The 22,577-nt window shown below is 43.3% G+C and overlaps 1 protein-coding gene across 18 annotated transcripts in view; it reads left to right on the top strand.

Annotated features, from left to right (window-relative positions):
* Kcnma1 (potassium calcium-activated channel subfamily M alpha 1) overlaps positions 1-22,577 on the top strand; it is a 691,955-nt gene that overhangs the window by 447,818 nt on the left and 221,560 nt on the right. For 16 of the 18 annotated variants that reach the window (XM_076931244.1, XM_076931240.1, XM_076931238.1 and 13 more), the window contains 4 exons: positions 5,125-5,200; positions 13,988-14,063; positions 15,871-16,041; positions 17,652-17,743. In XM_076931244.1, the coding sequence (XP_076787359.1) occupies positions 5,125-5,200; positions 13,988-14,063; positions 15,871-16,041; positions 17,652-17,743 (415 nt within the window). Of the gene's footprint in view, positions 1-5,124; positions 5,201-13,987; positions 14,064-15,870; positions 16,042-17,651; positions 17,744-17,839; positions 17,932-22,577 lie in introns of all 18 variants that reach the window. The other 2 variants (XM_076931239.1, XM_034498546.3) reach the window with 1 other exon arrangement.

Genomic DNA, 22,577 nt, shown 5'->3' with positions numbered 1-22,577 from the left:
CTGATTTGCCACAACAATAGAAGAGTGACACAGCTTCTGTGAGCCCAATTTGAACCTGGAATGGTCTGATGATGATCTGGTTCAGAGAAGGGACCACAAGTCTAGGGTTTGGGTACAGTTTAACACATTTGGGTGTAAAACATGGCCCTGTTGCTTACACGTGTATGTATAATGTATAATATATGTAGTATGATAGACACACTAGCCTTAGATGTTTTCCTCTGTTATAAAGATTTTTTAAAGATAAGGCTTTTTATATATAGGAAATAATTAAAAACATAGGTGATCAATAATAAAAATTTGCTTTATTTTTAATATCATTATTTTACTAATAGTTAAAGTTGTCAGTGTAATTGCATGCTGTGTGTGTGTGTGTGTGTGTGTGTGTGTGTTTGTGTAGGTGTATATACCTGTGTATGAATGTGTGGAGGCAGAAGTTAACATTGGGTATCTTCCTAGTTTTAGCAGGCTCTCTTCTTTTTTTTTCAGACAAGGTCTCTTACTGAATCTGACTCTCACAGACCTGGCTAGACTGGTGGGCAAGGGATCTTAACATTGTGGCACACAAGCATCCATACTCTTACACACATACATTCATCATACACATATGTACACATGCAGAAAGACTAAGGCAAATAAATAATAAAAGGAGATGATGTCAGGTCAAGATGGGTGTGTATTAGTTACCATGTTGCTGATGTGATAAAATGTCATAACCAGAAGCAACTTACAGAAGGTAAGAGGCATGAAGGCAGGAGAGAGAGAGAGAGAGAGAGAGAGAGAGAGAGAGAGAGAGAGAGAGAGAGAGAGATGGGAAGGCAGATGAGGTTATAAACCTTCAAATCCTATTGACATACTTCCTCCAGAAAAACTTTATCTCTTAAAAGATTCAGACGCTCCCCAAACAACATTACAAACTGGGGACAACGTTTTTATATACATAAATCCCAGCATGATGTCACTTTAGATGTCTAAAGGGTTTTGACTTTTCTCTGTGTGAAGAGAGAATTTTGAGCAGCAATCCCAGGAGTTCCAGGTTAAAAATCCACTAGAAAACTGTTGTGAACTATAGTGACTGAAGGGTTTAGGCTACAGACCACCACAAGAGCTAATGTTTTTATCCCACCTAAGACTTTTCTCTTTTGTTAGTGAGACTTGAGGCTAAGGCAGTGCCCTCTAGAGGCCATCAAAGAAACAAGCCATTCTCTCTTCTGCTCCCAAGAACCTGAGATCTCCTAGTACCTGGGGTTCCTCTTTCTGGTAGACTCCTTCCTATATCCTCTCCAGGAATACTTCTTTGAGAGCTCAAGTGCCCACCCCCTCTTTTCCATAGACTTTATTGGCTTTGCACTGTCTTCTGGGTAGCTCCTGTTAGGAAGACACTCAGGGCTAGCTGAGTGGGCTTCCCTAACAAGATTATAGGTTGTCCTTGTTTGCTTTCTGTTCTTGTCATAAGCACCATGATCAAAAGAAACTTAGAAAGGAAAGTTTTTACACTTTATACTTCATTATCCAGGGAAGCCAAGGCAGGAACTCAAAGTAGCTTTAAGCAGTAACCATGGACGAATGCTGCTTACTGGCTTACTCCTCTCTGGTTCACTCAGCTTGCTTTCTTTTACAGCCCAAGCCTACCTGCCTAGGGTTGGTACTGCCCATAGTTGACTGGTCCTTCCTCCATTAACTAACGATTAGCAGAATGCCTCACAGACATGCCTACAGGCCAGTATAACCTGGGCATTCCTTCAATTGATCTCTCTCTTCTCAGATGACTCTAGGTTTTGGTCAAGTTGACAGTTAAAGCTAGCTATGATCTAGGTAGGCTCTATGCCCTCTCCACTCCTTATATTCCTAGTATTCCTTGTATTCATATTCACCTACCTCTACTGAAGAAAATTCTTTATTGTATTATATGCTTGGAAGTCATTAGTATATGGCAATCTGTAAACACCAGCATTTAAGAATAAGAAGAAAAAGTTCAACTTGAAGTTTAGGAGAGTAGTATTCTATCTTTGCTTCAACAATATATATATATATATCCAACTGTGCACATAAATACACAAGAGCATGAAGAGCATGTGTAGCTAAACCATGAATGGCTGCCATGTTGCTAGCGGGTCTATCCTAGCTGACTACTTCAAGTTCAGTAGTTGTCACTTTATGACATGGTACTGTGAGATCACCGGGTGGCCTGAAGGGTGAAACTGTATTCACCAACCTTTTATGCCTGACCTGATTTAATGTCTTGGTTGTTTGATTGACTGATTGATTGATTGATCGAATGGTTTGTGCAACTTGAGAAAACAAAGACAGGCTAATTGAAAATATTTTAGTTGCTGACTTTAGTCTTGTAGAGCTACTTGAGTAGTTGTCAAAAACTGTTTGTTACGAAATTCTGAGTTTTGCCCAGGTGTTATCAGTGTTAGCTTTTCATCTGAGATAGACAACCGAGAAGTAGGAAAGATGGATTTGGGGTTGTAATTTTGGAGGCTGCAGTACATGGTCATTTGGACTCAGTGTCACGGTGAGAGCATTGGCTAGAAGATAGCTGCTCACCTGGAGGAGGCTGGGAAGTGGAGAAGAGAAGAGGAGGCTGGGATTCCAACATCTTCTCTCAGGATATTTCCCATAAGGCCCCATCTGTTAGAGGCCCATTTTCCACTGGTGCCAGAGCTGGAGACTGAGCCTGTCAGACATGAGCTTCAGGGGAACATTTAAGACTTAAATGAGAACATTTGGCACTTCCTGTTTTAATATCCTCCCCAAGTCTGATGCTTATATTCAGTGTTTAAATGATTATTATACTTGAAAGGTGGAAACAACCAAAGAAACAGACAGATATGGCTTGGCTCTTTTAATCTCTTACCATTCTTTTTTTCATTTCTAGAGAGTTCTTTCTGTTGTGTTCCGGCTATTGCTTCCGACCCTGGAGTTGTCTCTGCTTCCTTTTGCTCCTCCATCCAGTCTCTGTGATCTCTACATCATGGCCTTTACTTGCATTGAGTCCTCCCGCTCCACCCCACCTCCTGCTTCTTTGTTGTTGTAGTAGAAAAAATTTAATCCCAGTGCATGATTTCTACCCCCACCTTTGATAATTCAGTCCCCAGATAAAAAACACATATGACATATATTTATAATAAGTTTTTATCAGCATTAATGTTGGGTAGATATCTATCCTCTATGCTATTAAAATCTATTTCCTATTGATAACCCCAAGTTATTATTTAGTATGTTTCATCTGGGATGCTCTTAACTCCTACTGGCCAGCCTTCAGGGCCATGCTTTCCTGACTCCTAACCCATGGCATCTTTCGCCTCTTTTTGCTTCTTCTCTCCTTCCTTGTGGTCTCCTATGACCCTAAGGCCAGGAATAAAGCCTTGCCTATCTCAATTCTGCCCAGCTATAGATTTTATTCACCAATCAGACATAACTTGGGGGTAAGGTCACACAGCCTTTCTTGGGTCTACATTTGGAAAGGAGTCTTTCATCTTTGGGGCATCCAGGTCTTAGGGGCCACACTTAACATTGCAATACATAACAACAGACCAAACCTCAACATTTTTTCACTGTTTTGAGGCAATGGCTGTTCAGATTTGGATTCCAGCAGTGTAGACAGCCTTCCAGCAATCTGTTAAGACTGTGTTCTCAGCTTCCAAACCTCTTCACTTTCTCTTACCTTGATTCTCATGCTTGCCTGTTGTGGTTAATAAAAACTATAGAAATACTCCTTAGAAAAGTAGGAACATGCTTTCTGAAAATCACTTCTTGTTCACGAGGACTGGTTCTTTTCTGACGAGAAATGCTCCCTTTGAGCCATTATTACTTTCTCCTTCTTCCTTAGTAAGTCCAGCACTCTCACCTCTGAACTGTAGGTTGTTTTGACTTGTTAGCAAAACAATTCTACACTGGTATAGTTAGAGCACTTTTTGTTCAAGGTGACCTGTACCTGGGCTTCACTGTGGGTGAGCTCTCTAGTGGTGCTCGTGGCTTGCTTTATCTCTTCATGCACATTAAACTTCCTTCACGGCCTCCCTTAAGGGGAACAGAATAACTCCTCACCCTGTCCATGTAGCTACCAGCTCATCCACTGTGCTCAGGGCCACATGTAGCACTTGAGGTACTTTTGAAAGCATAGGAGACGGATGGCATTTGGTGAGCGTTCTCCAGCGCAATGTTGAGAGTCTTAAGATCCATGGCTGGTTTGGATCATTTTGGTTACATGACTTAGACAGAAATAGAGTAACCCTTGAAGAAAGAAAAGGAGAGATGAAGGAAGAAGCAGAGCACCTCTGCAATCCTGCCACTTGGGGGGTAGGGGCTGGAAGATCAGGAGTTTTCTATAGAGTGGGTTTTTTTGTTTGTTTGTTTTGTTGTCTGCCTGGCTACCTGACACCGTATTTCTGAAAAACAAAACAAAACAACACCTAAAGCAACTCACTGATTGTTGTCCGTCTCCACCTAGAAGCTGTAACTCTTCCATGCAAGAGAGGCTATGGATGCAAAACATAATTGGCATTAGTGAAAATAAAACTATTAAAATTTTGAATTCCAAAGTTGTGAAGTGTGGTATCTTATTGATCTGTGCTTATTTTCTTTTCTCTTTTCTCTTATTTTTAACTGGGAGAAAATTTAAAATATTGTAGAACACGGGTAACTCTCTAGGCTAGAGTCTTCATTTTATCAGGGCTGAAAATAAAGATTAAAAAAAAAATCTCAAAGACATAAGGTGATCCGATTTATTCTTAATCTGCTCTTAAGCACAAGGGTTACCCTGAGTGATTCCAGTTCCCAGTATTTTTCAGAGACCCAAATTCTGCCAGACCACTGTGTAGCTCAGAAACAGGGTCTTACGTCAGAGCTTACCAGAGGAGATGAGGGCCCCTTTCTCCAGCTTGTCCCCTTATGTGGTTTCAAACGGCTCACATTTAACTGGAAAGTCTATTCACCAGCTAAGATTAAACCAGTGAAGAATCCAAATGAAGAGACAGGTCCAAGGTACTGGAACATTCGTCTTCTGTAAGGCCTTCACAGCCTCCGAGCAGTCGCAAGTGGCCTGACTCAGACAGCAGGCTGTGAGCACGACAACCAAGCCTTAGAGTAACATCACTGTTTCGTTTCTCTTTCCAGGCTTGAGATTTTTAAGAGCTCTCAGACTGATACAGTTTTCAGAAATTTTGCAGTTTCTGAATATCCTTAAAACAAGGTAAGCTGCTCATTCTTGTCCTCTGCCCATCTGGTTCCTTAGGGTGGGGTGGTAAATACCAAGTGTATCTGTTTTCACTGTGCTAAAACGATAGAGTTCCATTATTCACAGGAAGAGCAACGTGTCACAGAGCTGGAGAGCTCACCTACCAAGACAAGGCTTGCAGTGTTCTCTTCTGCAGGGTCAGGGAGAAATAGGAGAAAGGCGGAGATGTGGTTATACATGTGGGGAAGAGGATACAGTCTGGCAAGGTCACATGGCTGGTATCTAGGCACCAAGGTGGTCTGCAACATTGGTATCCTGGGAGAGGCCCATCCATTGTGGATGAGGGATGGGCTTGCTCACTGACTGGGAAGTCCCTGTTGCCAGGTCCTAAACATCCCTTTAGTTACCACTAAATAAGACATTGAACTTAGCCATAAAGGCAAGAGAAGCATTGTTCTTTGACAGGCAGTCACGAAGCTTGTATGGCAAACAAAATCATCTCGTTCCTGAGCCCATTTGAGCTGCCTCGCTTTATATTCATAGAGATCTGAGGGTGTGCTCTGCAAATTGCCTTGTGGGGGAAACCCTAAAATCCTCCAGTCAAATGCACCACGACTACTTCTGTTAACTGCATTATGATCTGGAAAAGATAGCTAGAACAAGGCCAGAAATTCCCTAGGGGATCCCCTGCCTGATGGACCTGTCGGTGCCCAGAGCTGGCCTGAAACCTGGCCTGTTCTGGTAATAAAAGGGTCAGGAGCACTCTAACGGGGGGGCGACTGTGGCTCATAAACTTCTCTACTAGGAAATTACATTTTAAGAAGACCCTTTCGAATGTCCCATTTCCTCTTTGGTTGGCCTTAATGTGTCTGACGAGTGACAGAAAGCAGGACACCTCTGCGTTGGGGCGTGTATAATTAACGTACCTGCTGCTCAAGGGCTTGGATTCTGTTGGTTTCCTACTTGTGAAATCTGGAACCCAGCTTCTTAAATCTGGTATATCTGGCAACTGTGCTCTTATTTTGTTATTGGTCCTTATTTTAATTCCATATCATCCCCCTTTCCAATTATTCATTTGTATCAATAAGAGATAAAATTCACTTTTAATGGAGAGGTAAAAAGAGCCATAAAACTCTCTTAAGTTATGCCTTATCCCTTTATATTTTATCTTTGGAGGTAAAAATTTATTGCTTCTCTATTTTTGATTTATAATACCATTCATAGATAGTAATTTTTAAATGTCCTTTGAGTAGTCATAAACTTAAGTTTTACCTTTTTATAGATCTTTTATGCAGTAAGCTTATATTGCTTTTGAAATAGAAGTGATTAACAAAGTTAGTGTATCTAACTAGAGCCTTTAATCCCAGCACTAGGGAGGCAGAGGCAGGCAGATCTCTGAATTTGAGGCTACTTGGCTTTACATAATAAGACCCAAGCTAACCAGGCCCACAGAGAGAGACCTTGAATCAAACAAACAAACAAACAAATAAACAAACAAAAGCATATCTAATATGAACAAATACTAAACCTGTATTACAAAGCTGATTCTGCCCCCCACCCCTACTCCCAGGGAGTATCCAGTGGTTATCCAGTACCAAACTTGGGGCCTGTCTTATAGATTTGTGTTTTAGCAGGGATTAGGTGGGGGTGCCACAATGGAACTGTACACATGCTCTCACGTGCCCCTGAGTTTCTTTCTTCTGCTTCTCATTGACCTCATAAATCAGTGAGACTTGTTCTATGACACTGGGACTCAAGGAAGAGCCTTGCAATAATGCAGAGAGAACAGCATTACCACACTCCTTTTCCCATGCAGATCCCCTCTGAAGGAGCACCATGTGCCATCTGAGTATCTTTTACCAGCCTTGTGCAAAGATGGCCTTTCTTTTAGATTCAGAAGTTGGATATGGCTGCCTTGGAGAGCAGCCTCTTTATAGCTGTCTAGTTATGATGATGCTTTATTTCCTAAGTAAAGGAGGAAGGGAGTAGAAGTTTCTGGCTGGAGGAAGATGGTGCTGTTCTTCTGGGGGCAGCAGATCTTCAAGACAGTAGCAGCAATTGAGTATCTGCAATTCTAGCCCTCAAACATCATTTTCTCAGGACCCCCACTTCCCACAGAGGAAGTTCTATTCTCAGACAATGTCTTTCCTCAGACTGTGCATGTCCCGGGTTTCTATTATTTACAGTTACAACCAGGTGGCCACATGAACCCTGTGAATCCAAGGTGAATATCTATATATGTTAAAGTGAATGTGGATGGTGAGTGCCCCAACAGATGTTGTGGTTAGGGGGTCTCGCGGGAGTGGGAACTCAAATCCAGGTCTCCTGCTAGAGTATAGGTGTTAGAACAGGAGTGAGCACAGGTCTAGGATACACAGAGAGTTGCTGCACTGGGTCAGGCAGGAGCTGTGCAGCAGGAAGTGTCTCTCCGAGGAAAAGAAGGAACCCTTGAGAGAAATCAAGTGCCTGTCATTCTAGTAGGGCTGTGGGGTGGGCACATGAAGGATAGGGAAGATGGGCTGAGTTCCATCAGGTTATTTGTAGAAAGCACACAGAATATGACACCTGTGGGACCTTTGAGCCATTCTGTGCTTCTGAACATGTGGTTGACATAAGGAGGGTGAGTTCAGGGTAGGGAGGCAGAGACCAAGTCTCCAGGTCCAGAGAAACACTTCCTTCAGCTGCAGGAACTCTAGAAGTGTGGAGACACTTTCCCCTTGGGATGCCCGGCTATGCCCTGCTTCTTCCTTCAGACACTCCAAGCTTGTTTCTCAAAGCTCTGTGCAAGAAATGAAGTCCCAGGTTTCTAGGGTTTTGGCCTTGGGCAGATTCTCTTGTGAGTCCTGTATACTCTGATGCTTTCGTGGTGACTTTATAGCAGAAGGTGGGGTGGGAAGCTGTGTCATCATTGTTAGGAAAATTCTGTCTGGCTTTCTCTTATAGTGATCCCCTGCCAGTCTGAGGTATTATGAAAGGAGGGAGACTTTACAAATACGATAAAAATAAGGATTTGAAAACCATTGTTTTATTTTGTATTCTTCCATTGCTTAGTTCATCTCAGAATTGAAAGAAATGGGACACAGCAGTAAGTGTGACAGGGGAGGAGGGATAATTAAGAGAACAACAGAAGGAGCCAGAGTGAGCAGGAGGACAGGTAGGGAACTGTGTAGCCAGAATCAGGGCAAGTCCCCACTGGTAGGTTAACAGGGCTTCTCTGTATCCTGAGATGGCCTATTTAAGGAAGACCAGAGATTCTGGGTCATCTATGTGAGCTTCTGAAAGTTCCTCAGTCATCCTACAAGCTGGTGAGTCAAGTTTCAGTGCTGGGTCATTTGCTCCACCATGAAAGCCAGATAAAATCTGCTTAAGGGCTTTAATCCCACTTCTCATTCAACATAGTCAATAATGTTTATTAAAACATGGATTACCTAGTACATTTTTTTTTCCAAGACAAAAATGCCCTCATGGTTTCCTCTAATTGTTTAAGTAACATGTGCTTCCTGTGAACATTTGTACCATATGTAAGAGTGTAAAGGGTGGAGTAAAACACTCTGCCCTGTGCTGTGTTCAGAAAGCCATTGCTCTCTACTGTGAAAATGTTGTCTCCTGTGTAGCCTGTGTGCACAGCCACTAACCAGTTACATAAGCAAATCATGCAGGGAACATTTTTGAGATTACCTTTGATATATATAACCTTAGACATGGCTCCAAGGCTGTTTGTTAAACAGGATATTTGCTATGGAGATTCCAAGGTACCAGGTGAAAGCCTGACTGTACAGGTTGCTTAGGTTGATGGGTTGTTTGGAGAGCAAGATGGAGATGGTGAAGGATTTTAATTGGGGGAGGAAGTATGGATGTAGCATTCTGAAAATCCATGTTTCCACTAGTTGTATAGAATTGGTTTGAAGTATCTAAGATTTACTAGGTCTTGAAACCAGAAAAGAACGGTAGTTCATGGAAGGGCTTTTGAGGCCAAGCCTCAGAGCAGGTCAGGTGGACAAGAGGAGACTGATACAGAGATAACTAAAGAACAGACTATTGAGATAACTTAGACATGACACAACTTGATTTTGATTCATTATGTATCGCAAAGTTCATTAATCTCAGCATAGCCTGGTTCAGTCAACACTCCAGTTTGGGACACATCTTAGCGACCCAGTAACTGTTGCAACAAAAAGATAAGAATGGATGTTGGCTCCTTGGCTGTGCCCTCAACCAGAAGCAAGGTAGCAGTCAGTAAGAGGGCCGATTTATGCTTTCTTGTACAAGGTGTCTGGCATTTTCAGGGTTAACCAGCATATGTTCTATTTTCTATAAGGACAGAGATGAACCCTGGGCAGCTTTCCCTTCACTGCTCTAATCTTAGGAATCAGACTCTCTCTCCCAGTACCCAGGGGTCCTGGGAAAGGTCACTGATCAGACTCTTGCTTGCCTACTGATGAATTACTGTGTCCACCCCTATCAATGACTGGAGTCCAGTGTTAGTCAGACTGTCAAAATTACTGAGAAAACAACTTAAGGGAGGAAAGAATTATTTGGGCTCCAAGTTTCAGAGGTTTCTGACCAATGGCCAGCTGGCTTTGTTGCTCCTGCCTGGTAGTGAGGTGGAGTATCCTAAGAAAGCAAAGTTGGTCACCTCACAGCTACCTGGAGAGAGGGAAAGTAGGTAGAGAATGGAAAAAGACGTCAGAGATAAGATGTAGCTGCCAGGAATACATCACTTCTAATCTACTTCCTCCATCTAAGCCCCATTTCCTAAAGTGTTCAGACACTCCCAAAATAGTATCACCAAGTGGAGAGCAAGTCCTTTTAACATGAGTCCTGGTGAAACATTTCCTGCTGTGGTGGTTTGAATGGGTCCCAGAGGCTTGTGTATTTGAATACTTGCTCCTAATTTGCTGGAACTGTTTGGGAAGGATTGAGATACGTGGTCTTGGAGGAAGTGTTCAAGTGAAACTTTGAAGTTTCAAAAGCAATACCATTCCCTTCTCTTGCCTGCTGATAAGGCTGGATGTTCCCAGCTTCTGCTCTAGGGCCATGCCTGCTTATCTGCTGCCATCCTCCCAGACATGATGGTTATGGACTTGCCCCAATAAATGCTTTTTTTTTTCTATCAGTTGCCTTATCCTAGTATCTTATCATGGCCATAGAAAAGTAACTAAGACCAGAACAGCCACAGGGAATTCATGGGTGGGAACTCAGAAGTTTCCATGGAACACAAAAGTGACGAGAGAGAGAGAGAGAGACAGAGAGAGAGAGAGAGAGAGAGAGAGAGAGAGAGACAGAGACAGAGACAGAGACAGAGACAGAGACAGAGACAGAGAAGCTAGATTTTCATGATAGGATTACAATCTCTCCTTCAAGGTAAAGAGCTAGACTCTGCATGGTTGGTGCCACTCTAACTATTGATGGTTTTATGATTGATCTAAGCCTTTGGGCTTGGCCACAATGGCTTCACATAACTATCTCCAATGACACTTTTTGCCACAAACATACAACAACTTCTCCTGGCAACACGTCCCTCCTTCTAAGCAGTCCTCTTCCAGATGGCAAAGCCCACATCACAGAGGACCGAGAACATTCTTCAGGGTTAATCTTGCAGGTTTTCTACATAGCTTTCAGATATTAACTTGGTCATAGAGTTCCGTTTGGAAGTCCACTTCCTCGTGCAAACAATCTGCGATATTGCTGATGTCATACAAATAATCAGATTTCCGCAGCAAACCTGGTCTGTCTCAGCAATGGTGATTAAACGTTCTGCACTCAGCAAGAGCTCCCTTAAGCACCATTAATATCCCAGTGACAATCATTTAGAGATTAATAATCACCATATTTAGGCCATTTTCCCAAAGCACCAAGAGACATCAGTAGATTTAATATCTTGCAAAGACTCCATGTGGTTGTGGACGGTACAGTGCTTTTTCAGGCCCTGAGGATTTGGGAGTCTGTAAGTGACTCAATTAGGTGTTGAATTCTCCCCTGGAAAGTCAGAGCAACACATACCTCCCCTCTCTTTGCCACAGGCTACCTGTTCTCCATACTTCCTTCTCTTCAATGATTGCTATTTTAAGGGACTTGCAAGGTAGAGACAGGGAAATGAGCTGTTATGCTTTGATTTTTCCATTGCAAATTTTGCTGGGAGCAAGATTTAGTAGTAACAGCTGATAAGACAGGGTGGGCTTCTGACTTTTGTTTTTTAAGTTGGTAATTCCATTCTCAGTGAGAGAACTTAGTTTGAGATGAACTGAAGCATAGAGTGACCCATTGTGGTATCTAGAAAAGGCTTGAAGGTCAGGATTTAGCATAACCCTTGGGAGTGCCAACTTCAGACCACAGCATCTAGAGCCATGAAGCTAACTGCATCAGGCCACAAAGTGGACAGATCTGGGAAAATTCTGGATATGAACCATTTCTGTTGTGTTTAGGCAAGTAGCAGAATGACTGGGTCCCAGAGGGAATGACAGACTTTCTACATATCTGTACTGAGGCCTTGGGGTTTTGCTTCTCTCTTCATCTCGTTTGGGCTTGGTCTCTGGAAGTCTCCTCTAGCATGGGTTTTCAAGGATTGTATCTGAGAAGGACTAGAACTCTCTTCCACAAAGTTCCTGAGAAGTGTGTCTGACAGGCTTATCTGTTGACTGACACTTATGTTGGTCACATTCTATTGAACCACTTAGTAGAGGGAGTCCTTGGTTGACACCTTGGTCTCCCAAGTCAGTAGCTGTGGGGAGATGGGTGCTTAAGAAGTGATGATGGGCAAACTACAGAGTAAGGGAAAAGAAGATCCTGGAGGCTTCCTATACTGTGTTCCCAGTTACTTATATGAGACCTGCCACTTGCCAGCTGTGATTCCCAGGCCAGCTATGGAAGCTCCCTAAGGCTCAGTTTCCTAGGTGGTGAGTGACAGCAGTGTTCACACCTACCACCTGCATTAGAGGAAAGGGTGAAACTCAGAAGAGGGGGAGGACTCAGGAAAGTACTTCGTACATAACCAAGCCTCAGCAGTCCTCAGGATCTACAAATGGTAATCCTGGCAAGAACCAAGATGCACAGGATGGACAGTCTGTTGTTTTCCTGGCATATGGTTTCAAACCCAGAGGATGTCATCCCACACACCTCAAAAGGCCAGCTTCACCCACAGCTTTGGAAGTATATTCATTCTTGTCCTGAGCTGTCAGAATCAACTCCAGGCAAACCAAGAACTTGGATTCATCTCTTCAGTTATATAAGTTTAAGCAGAGAAAAGTTCCATGCTTCATGCTTCATCCAGGAAAAATGATGACAGCCTTTGTTAGGAGGCCTCCCTTGCAAATCCCCCAGGCTGATCCATAGCCTCCATCCTGGCCTTTGAGCAGTGTGCTCAAGATCCAAAATCTAGCAGCCGTCAATGACACTGACACTGCACTGTGGCTGTGGTGTAATAGATCTGAAAGTGGCTGAAATGGCCACAGTTCCATTTCTAACTGTGTGGCCTTCTGAAATAAACTTGTGAGATCCCCAGATGATCTTGAGGGATCCTATGAGAAATTCATCGGTATACATCAAACATCAGCATGGTGGTATGTGGATTAGCACTGTATACATACTGTGAAAGCCTCACTGTCACCTTCATTGTTAACCTTCTAAGCTATTAGAAAGTAGGTAATATATTACCCAAGAGAAAGAAATAGGCAGAAAGAATGCAGTGATACCATAGATGGATTACCCAAAGAGAAGCTTCTTCAGGGCTGTGTCTTAGGGTTTCTATTGCTGTGAAGAGATACCCTGATCACAGCAACCCTTATAAAGGAAAACATTTAACTGGTGCTGGTTTAAAGTTCAGATGTTCAGTTCATTATCATCATGGCAGGAAGCATGGCAGCATGCAGGCAGATATGGTGCTGGTGAAGGAGCTGAGAGTTGTACGTCTGGATCCACAGACAGTAGACGTGATTGTGTGCCACACGAGGCATAGCTGGAGCATATGAGATCTCAAAGCTCACTCCTATGGTGACACACTTCCTCCAAAAAAAAAAAAAAAAAAAAAAAAACCCACACCTACTCCAACAAGGCCACACCTCCTAGTAGTGGCACTTCTTATGGGCCAAGAGTTCAAACACATGAGTGTATGGGGGCCATACCTGTTCAAAGCACCACAGGCTTCATTAGGCCAGTAATGAGAAAACAGGAGATAGGGAGACAGAGTTCTTTTCTGCAAGCTGAAAGTGATGGAGACACCATTAAACATAACTTCAGGACGACTGGCATTTAAATCGGGATTGGATTCTAGATCTCATTGCTGAAGTCAATTCATTTTCTGAGCTACAGCTGTGGCCCGATTCTACTGCATGGTGTCCGTTCTTCGGAGCGGACTGTGCAGTGATTAGAGGTTGCGCTGTGCTGTCCACAACACAGTGGCTCAAACAAAACAAATACATCCAGAAAGAATTAACACACTGAAGAAAATAAGGCAGACTAGGCAGAGATGATGAAGACATGGGGAAATGTCAATTTAGGTGAAGGACACACAAATTCTTATTTGCTCTTCTCTCTGGTTTCCTTTTAATATATGTTTGAAGAGTTTTGTTTTAGACAAGTTAGGTTTTAGCAAAGTTTGAGGGGTCAATGTGGGGTCCAGCTGTGATTTTCCTACAGACTCTGTTGAGACCCTCATTCCTGACCAATGTATCTCACCTGAGTCAAATTTCCTTATGATGATAGCATCCTGCCTCTGCCCCAGAGGGGGCACTGTGACACCATCAGATCCTTCCAAACGAGTCTTCTCTCTCTAACTTTGGGACTCTTCTTGTCTCCTCTGCACAGTAATTCCATCAAGCTGGTGAATCTGCTCTCCATATTTATCAGCACATGGCTGACTGCAGCTGGATTCATCCACTTGGTAAGTAGCCATGAAGACCCTGCCTTCCTGGCTGGCATGGAGCAGGCCCTTGCTGGGCCATTCTATTACTTAACATTTGTTTTATTTTTTGGAGAGAGACAAGTTTAGTTGTACATACAGGAAAGAGGGACAAGCGACACAATTTTCAGAATTTCTTCCCCTTTACTCCCACCTCACAAACTAGTTCCAAATGGTGAGTAATGTTCTTAGGATCAACCTATATTTTTTTAGCTTTACCTGTATTGTTTCAGAGACTTGCCTAGTTTTTCATTCTGTATGCAATAACCTCAGAAGGCCACAAGATGGCAGTGCTTCCACAGCAAACACCCAGAAAAAGTCTGGCGCTGATGCTGAAAGTTTGAAGTTGAGCAGCTCTTTGTAAATAGCAAATGCAGTTCCCAGGATGAGTCCCTCTTCTCTCACGCAGAAAGCCGCCATTGTTGTTGACTCTCTTGCTAGATGACTTCTCAAGTTGTTTCAAAACCCCCCAAATGTCTTTGATTTTTTTAATTAATGACTCTTTGAATGCTATTACCAAGCCAAACCTTTCTCACCTCCCCAAGGCAGGTTTCTCTAGTGGGCTTTCAGAGAGTGGAGTTACTATGAAATGCACATTTCATCTGTGCATAAACTGTTACAATCCAAAGGAGTGCAGGTCAGACTGAAAAACTTTGAATAAGTGACTTTGTCTCCATTTGCTCAGCAAGATAATTATGGATTTTACACAAGGCTGCATATATTTCCTAATTATGTGTATGCATTGTGTTAGTGTAGGGATATGTGCACATATGTGAGTGTACCCATGGAGGGAAGCAGAGGGCTTTAGGTCCCCTGGGGCTAGAGTTACCAGAGATTTTAAGCTACTAGAAGTGCATGCTGGGAACTGAACTTCACTCCTCTGTAAGAACAATGGTTCCTAACCATTGAGCCACCTCTCCAGTCCCTGTGTGCAAACAGTCAAATCTCACTCTTTATCATTCAATCACTTCTGAAGGCAATTGCCAGTTCTGGGTTCAGGTTCCCCAAATCCCTGCATTAACACCCACTCTCTGCTTCTGCTGGGCTTCAGCCAAGCTCACAGTTCTGAGCAGCTGTACAGACCCCAGAAACTCTGCAGCCCAACAGAAACTATAGACTCGATGGCCCTTCACTGAGGTTGTCTGCAGCCATTTAGTCTAGTGTGTGTGTGTGTGTGTGTGTGTGTGTGTGTGTGATTGTGTGTGTGTGACTGCAGTTCCCAAGAGGTCACTCCTCTTGTTCCAGAGGAAATTTCCAAACCTGGAAGCTCAGAATTGCTTGTGGGCTTGGGTGAAGAAAGACAAGCAAACCCAGAAGCCCAGATGATATTTGGGATTCAGGTAGTAGATGTGAGGTTGAGTCTGGTGTCCTTGGTTACAGTGATGAAAGGAAGTGTGGAGCCCTCTGTGGAAGGTCTAGAGCATCAGCAGGAATTCCCAAGGGACCGGCAGAAAGAGACATCTCACACTTGCCTTAAAGAGATGCTGTAAAGGGTGTGCAAGAAAGCACACCAATGATGTTCCTCCCCATCTCCGTTCTTCTCTTGGTGCCCTCCTCAGTCAGTGGGCATTCCCTGCTGCTATATCTACTTCCTCTTCCCTGACACCCCCTGAGGGTTTCTGGTGCATCATGCCTTAGTGACTAGCAATGAGAATCATCTGTTCTTTACTGAGAATAAGAAACTTAGGCAAAAATAGCTTTCTGGAACTCTGGGCATCCTGTTTCACATACACTATGCATATGAACATCTGATGGATTTCTTTTCTCTCCCTCCCCCATCTTGCTGTAGGTGGAGAATTCAGGGGACCCATGGGAAAATTTCCAAAACAACCAGGCACTTACGTACTGGGAATGTGTCTACTTACTCATGGTCACAATGTCTACAGTGGGTTACGGGGATGTTTATGCAAAAACCACGCTTGGACGCCTCTTCATGGTCTTCTTCATCCTCGGGGGACTGGTAAAAAAGAAACCTCTTTCTTATTGTGTCCATTTTAATGGTTATTAATATTTGCCAATACCCACTTCCTTAGACATAGCGCTTTTATGTGTTTTGCACTGGAAGCAAGTTACTGCCTTAATGCAACCAGGCGAACTAAATCCAAATACCATAATGACTTTGTTGCTTATTTCTTTAGTGTTATGCTTGTCTCTTAGAACCAGGCATATTGTCCTCATTGGGGACAACCATGTAGCTAGGAATAAACCTAATTGTTTTAAGGGAGGCATGCCATTAAAAAATGAGAGTGTCCTTTAGTAATGAGATTCAATATCAGATATAGTAGCTGCTGCTGATTCTGGTAGATGCTGTCCAGACTCTGTAGACAGATGGCGGTTTCAAGAGTTCCCCTCCCCTTTATGTTCCTCCCCAAACTTCCAACAAACACTGTGGCTGGCACATGCCCCTAATGAGCAGGGTCCCCTCACTTAGGAAATGTCGTTATAGTCAGAACATGACTGTGTCCAAAGCCCACTCCACTTCTCTCCTTGCAATGGGTTTCATTAGTCCCTGTGAAGTAAGAGACCACTGCATATGATGTAATTCCAGTGAACTCCCAGGCAACACATTGGCAGTTGCTTCATTTTCTCTTACAAAGTAGCTCATAATGAAGTATGATTTTTGTTTTCTGGGTATGAGGTAAGTGACTAAGATTCTAGTCCACACACAGCTGTTGCGTATGTGCATTGCACACACATTTATATGAAGTGATGCATACATTTCTGTCTGTATGCATAGGACATATACATTTTTCAAAATGTATATAAATGTGTGTGGGGGTGGACATTAGCAGCATTCCTGCAGAGCCCCATAGTTAAGGAGACCCCATCATCCAGCCACAGGACAGTCTTTGTTGGGCAAAACATGGCAGTTTCATGTCTCCTTGCTATCCTTTTCTGTTGTGTGATTTCCAAAATTGACCTCTTACGCTTTTTAGTCATTTTTAAATGGAAATGTTTATTTTTAATCCTCTTTTAGTGTTTAGTGTCTTTAGCCACTCATAAAAAATTCTCCTTTGAGTGTTATTTGGAAGGACTTTTTGACAGAAATGTATACATGTGTGTGCGTGCATACGTCATGTGTGCACTTTAGTATGGTCATGCCTGTGTGGGTGTGTGCACATGTATGTATGTATGTATGTATGTATGTATGTGTGCATGTATGTCCATGCATGTGTGTGTGCATGTGTGTGTCTGTGATTGCACATGGTGAGTGTGTGTGTGTGTGTGTGTGTGTGTGTGTGTGTGAATACTTGTACCATTCTACAAGCCTCTTATCTAATTCTCTTCAGGAAGAGGATGCCAGCTTGTTTACGATTGCCCCCCTTATCTTTTCCTTGACTGTGGTTTGTTGTTTTCTGCTGTCTAGGTCGACTCACATTTGTTTCATTCTGTGTATTTCTAGGAGCTTCCCCCTCTGTCTTGTTATTGTTGTATAATCCAACACATGAATCCACACCTTCGCAGGTCTAATCCTTTTGTGTTTTCAGATCTTAGTATCCCCCTCTGAAAAGGTCACCCTTTCTTTGGCCTGTCTTTTTAGTCTCTCTCTGTCTCCCCTCTTCTCCTCAGGCCATGTTTGCCAGCTACGTCCCTGAAATCATAGAGTTAATAGGAAACCGCAAGAAATACGGGGGCTCCTATAGCGCGGTTAGTGGAAGAAAGTAAGTATGCCAAGAGGTTTCGCGGCCTCCGCGGCGTAGGAGCCTCTCTGCATGCCATTTCTGTTTGGCTCTTGTTTCTTTGTCTCATGCATGTAGGCAATGTTTGCCCGCTACGTGCCCGAAATTGCTGCTCTCATCCTGAATCGGAATAAATTCGGCGGGACTTTTAACAAACATGGAGGCAGAAAGTAAGTCAGTTGCACCTGAGGACGTGTGCTTGAGTGACTTGAAAAGTCCCTCCAGCAGTGGCATTGAATTGACCCCTTTCCTCCTCCATCCTGCCTGCTTTTTTTTAATGAGGGAGGGTGCACATTCTGCAGGAGAATGGTTTCAGAGCATGGGAGATGGCTGGACCATCTTGAGGTCTTGTGGCCATTCACAATTTGTAAGAGATAACAGTAAATTTTATTCAAAGGTGTCCGTGTGCACCTGGAACCCTTATACCCTACCATACACACCAAGCTCATTTCATGACCTGGTGATATGATCAAATTCTTGTCTCTGCAACTGAGGTCTCATGATCTCCTAGTAGGTTTGGCACGTACACTAATGGGTGCTAGAAGTCTTTTCCCACTGTCCTTTGTGTCAAGCACAGGTCAAGGCCTGGCCCGCCCTCCCTACTAGAAGTGCCAGTGGCTGCAAGGAGACCTTGTTGTTAAAGGGTTCAATTATAGGATGGAAATGCCTTCTGGGCAGGAACTATTACAATTAGGGTGTCAGGGTGCCACAGGCAATTAGTATTGTAGTTTCTTGTTTGATTTCTCAAACGTGAAAGTTTTCTTCTTAGGGACTATTTAAGTTTCTGCTCAGGTGAGTTTATCAGCATCAGTATCATCAATATCAATTTCATCAGCACCAATATCAGAGCATGAGTCCAACAGAGCATGAGTCCAACAGTTTTATTCTGATGTTGATGCTGGAAACTTATTCTTTTGATCCTCTAACAGGGCTATCTCAATGGAGGAGCTAAGGTGGCAGGATGGGATGGTTACAACTATCTTCAAAAGTCAATTAAGTGTTGGCATTGAAAGCTCTGGGGGTGGGGGGGCATTCAGGTTATGATTTTCATAGAATAAAATCATCAAGCATGCTGTACATCCCTAGAAGAATGTGAACTGATATACATACCAGGGACTGATACCCGCATCTCTGTTAAAATGCAGCAAATGGTCCCATTCATGCCAGTCCCCTGTCGCCTGTCACTGGAACTGTTTTATCTTGTTACTTATTCTAACTGATTGCCAAATTATTACCTTAGTTTGGAAAACTAGAACCTGGCCTGTAGGACCTTCTCCCCATGGCTGCCCCTCCCAGCATGACAACTGGCCCTGCTGGATGGAGCCCAGTGAACCTCGCTCTGATTATTGAGTCCAACACATCCTGAGCTCAGGTGTCCAGTCTTCTGTTCAGAAAATGAGGAGGTGGAGAAAGTGCTCATTTCCTTGAACTACCCACAGGACAGCAATTTCCTTTCACAGACACAAAGGACAGTGGGAGAAGAGGCCAGTTGGCACCTTCTCAGTAAGGCGGTGTGTCTTTCCATCTCCCGCTGTAGGCCTCTCCCCTCCTATTATCTTAACAACCCTGGATGAGGTTAGAACCAAGCTGTTCTGATGTCTGGGCCATCGGTTGGTTCCAAAAGGCCAAATAAGCCCAAAGATTTTCTTTCATCATTTATCTCAAGCCAGGAGGAAAACAGCTTCCTAATTCAGTGTGCCTTTAAGACATGGACAGGTCTCTATAAAGCAGACGACATCCCAAGGGTCCCAGGCCCTCATTATAGCTGTCCCAGCCTATTGGTCTCAGCCAGCATCTCCCTGTCCCCAATGAAGTCAATAAAATCAATTGCTTTGAAATCTAAGTTGAAACTATTTCTTGACTCTAATTTCCAGGTGGGATTTTTTTTTTTTTCAGAGTAGTGTTTGTGGCCCAGTATGGGTGGGCTGTTGGCTGACAGATTTTGTTGATGGGTGGCCTGAAATGAGATTCTGAGACCAGCACTCACTGGCCTGCCCTGGTCTGATCTAGTCAGGTTTAATGTCTGGCATTTCCACCCAAAGCCACACCTGCTGAGGACTTTAGATCAAGGACCCACCTCCAGTTTTGTTCTGGTTCTGTAATCTGTTATTATCACTTTTACCCTGGGTTTCCTCTCTTTTTCCTTTTCTCTCTCTTTCTCCCTCACTCTCTCTCTTCTTCACCCTTCCTTTTCTCTCCCTCCCTCTCCTTGTCCTCTCTCTTTCCCCCTCTCTTCCTCCTCTCCCTCTTCTTCTCTCCCTCCCTCTCTCTCTGCCTTTCTGCCTCTCTCTTTCTTTCTCTCTCTCTCTCTGCCCCCCTTCCTTTGTGAAAATGCATTTTGCTTTTAATGTTCTCTTTTGGGTCTCCAAAGTCCCCAGACCCTGCGGGATATAGTGTACGTCCTGTCATCAACACCGGGGCTGTTCTCTTTACTTTATGCATTGTTTCCTGGTTCAAAAGCTAATTACCAAGTAGTTTAAAGAAGCCCTTGGTCACTTAGATCTTTCATCAGAAAATATAAGCTTGGGAAAGGAACGGTAATAAAGGGCCATTAGCACCCTTTGTTTGATGTTGGTTCTCCAGTCAGTAGAACAAGATTGATGAAATGTTATGTTTGGCCAAAATTTGAGTTTTCATTTGGAATTCAGTGTTGAGAGAATGGGCTGTCAGAATCAATAAGTTTCCTTTCGCTTGGGATATGGGCATGTGGTAGTAATTAGCAATATAAGGTCTTTACTTGAGCAACGAAGCATGGATTCTGGCAGCAAACATAATGAGAAACTACAGTTGTTCTATTCTGAACGTCAAAAAGTTTCCAGATAAAATTAAATGCGTTTGCAAAAGGAAAGGGGCTTAGCTTTGTTGAGAGCTGGAGTTTAGACTCTTAAAATAGCGGGCAGCACTTTGAGTTCTGTTGCATGCAAAAATGCATGTGCTGTCCTCATCCATGCATGTGTACATGCTGCCCCCCAGGACTAAATTCAGCAAATACCTAGAAAACAACTTAAATGTATACATAGCTAAGAGATTTTTTTGGTATGTGCATATTTTATTCAGCAGTCACTACTCATAACAATATATTAACTTGTCAGACAACTGACCGTAACATATGACCCACAAACTACAGAGACACAAAAATACGAAATCCAAAGATCATTTAGGATGGAAAGTCAGTATGATAGATTAACGTAAGGCTTGGAAGACACAGCAGTCACGTGCGGGTGCTGGAGAATATGGAGGACAGCTACATGCGAGTGTTGGAGCACATGGGGGTTCCCTTGGTGCATCCTTGTGACTTTTAATCAATGTGTTTGGCACAGCATAACTATTTCCTGTGGCATTCCCAAAACTTCCTCCCTGTCCCTGAGAGTCAAGGATCTGTTGAGGCCTTCTTCACCCTTTTCATTATGTCATCTATCCCAGCAGTAGATGAGGGTACATATCTGGACACCTAAGAATAGAGACCAAAGTGTTAACAAACAAAGGGTTCAACCAGAGACCAAGAATAGTATCCATGTTGGAAAGATTGGGGACAATTAGCCCCTTGTGCTGAGACCCTAAATCTTATTCAGTGTAGTAGCCCTCCTACAGCCCAGCCTGCCTCCCAAGGCCTTTGACTCTGCTTCCTTCTCTTCATGTACAATGAAAACTGCTCAGAGGTGGTGGAGGCATGGAGGATACTGAGACTCCCATGGCCTTGGGGTTCTTGGTTTGCTGTCTTTTCCTCCAACAGCCTCTTATTGTCTCCCCAGAGGTTTCTTCTCTGAGTGTAATTCATTCTACTTCTGGTTAGTTTATGAGAACTGACAAGATCATGGTCCAAGGTCATATGGCCAAGGGCCATGGAAAATAATTGGCCACAGAGAGGAATCCATCAGCTGTAACCCCCTGGATAGAGACAGCACAGCTGGGGAGCTATCCAGACCTTGTGTTTCCCATGATGTGGCTTCAGTGGCCCCAAACTGAGGTAGTTCTGGCCCAGGTGTTTGGGACAGAGAGAACAGGGTGGGTGTAGAAGGCTTCACAGATTTTTGGTAGCCAGAAGCTGAGAGGACATGTGGAAAGGAAGGAATAATAAAAGGCAAGGGGTGGACAAAGGAGAACAGGAAACTGAATGTAATTAGCATGGAAGGAAAATCTCCTTGGTGACTTCCATATTCTAGAGGGGGGAGTGGTTTCTACAGCCAAACCTATATCTTGTTCCAGAGCAATGAAGCCATCTCTCTAGCTTCAGTGTTGGTCATGTACATACAAATATCATATTGGTTTATCTGGGTCAGTTTTGGCATTTGTAGGTTGGTTCATTTTAAGCTCTTAATTTCCAAGAGATAGCAGTGAATTTATTTAAAGGACTCCATGTATACCTGGGACCATATTTTCTACCCTCATCAGGACCCAATGCTCTGAGAATTCAGAGAATAACTATATCTCCTTCACAATCTCCAACTTGCCAGAACGTTCCTAATTGTACATGGATGTATCAATTTTCTTCTGATTTCTTATGATTGGGGTCTAGTTTAGCTATTTATTCAAAATAGAACTCTCTTCTCATTCATGTTCTCTCTCTCTCTCTCTCTCTCTCTCTCTCTCTCTCTCTCTCTCTCTCTCTCTTTCTCCATCTTTTTCTCAGACACTGTGTGTTTCTTTCTACCTACTTACTACCTTGGATCAACATGGGCTACCCCTCCATCTTCTCCCTACCGTAAGGTTTTACCCACAGTGGTTCCAGGGCATTTTTTTAAAAAGGTCATAATATGGTTATTTCCTTACAAAGATTCTTTTTATTTGCCCTCTCTGTGGTCTACCCCTGTCTAAA

This window comes from Arvicanthis niloticus, chromosome 3 (assembly GCF_011762505.2).
Source record: "Arvicanthis niloticus isolate mArvNil1 chromosome 3, mArvNil1.pat.X, whole genome shotgun sequence".
NCBI lineage: Eukaryota > Metazoa > Chordata > Mammalia > Rodentia > Muridae > Arvicanthis > Arvicanthis niloticus.
Note: the sequence above shows the minus strand (reverse complement) of the source record. Positions and strands in the feature narration are given on the sequence as shown.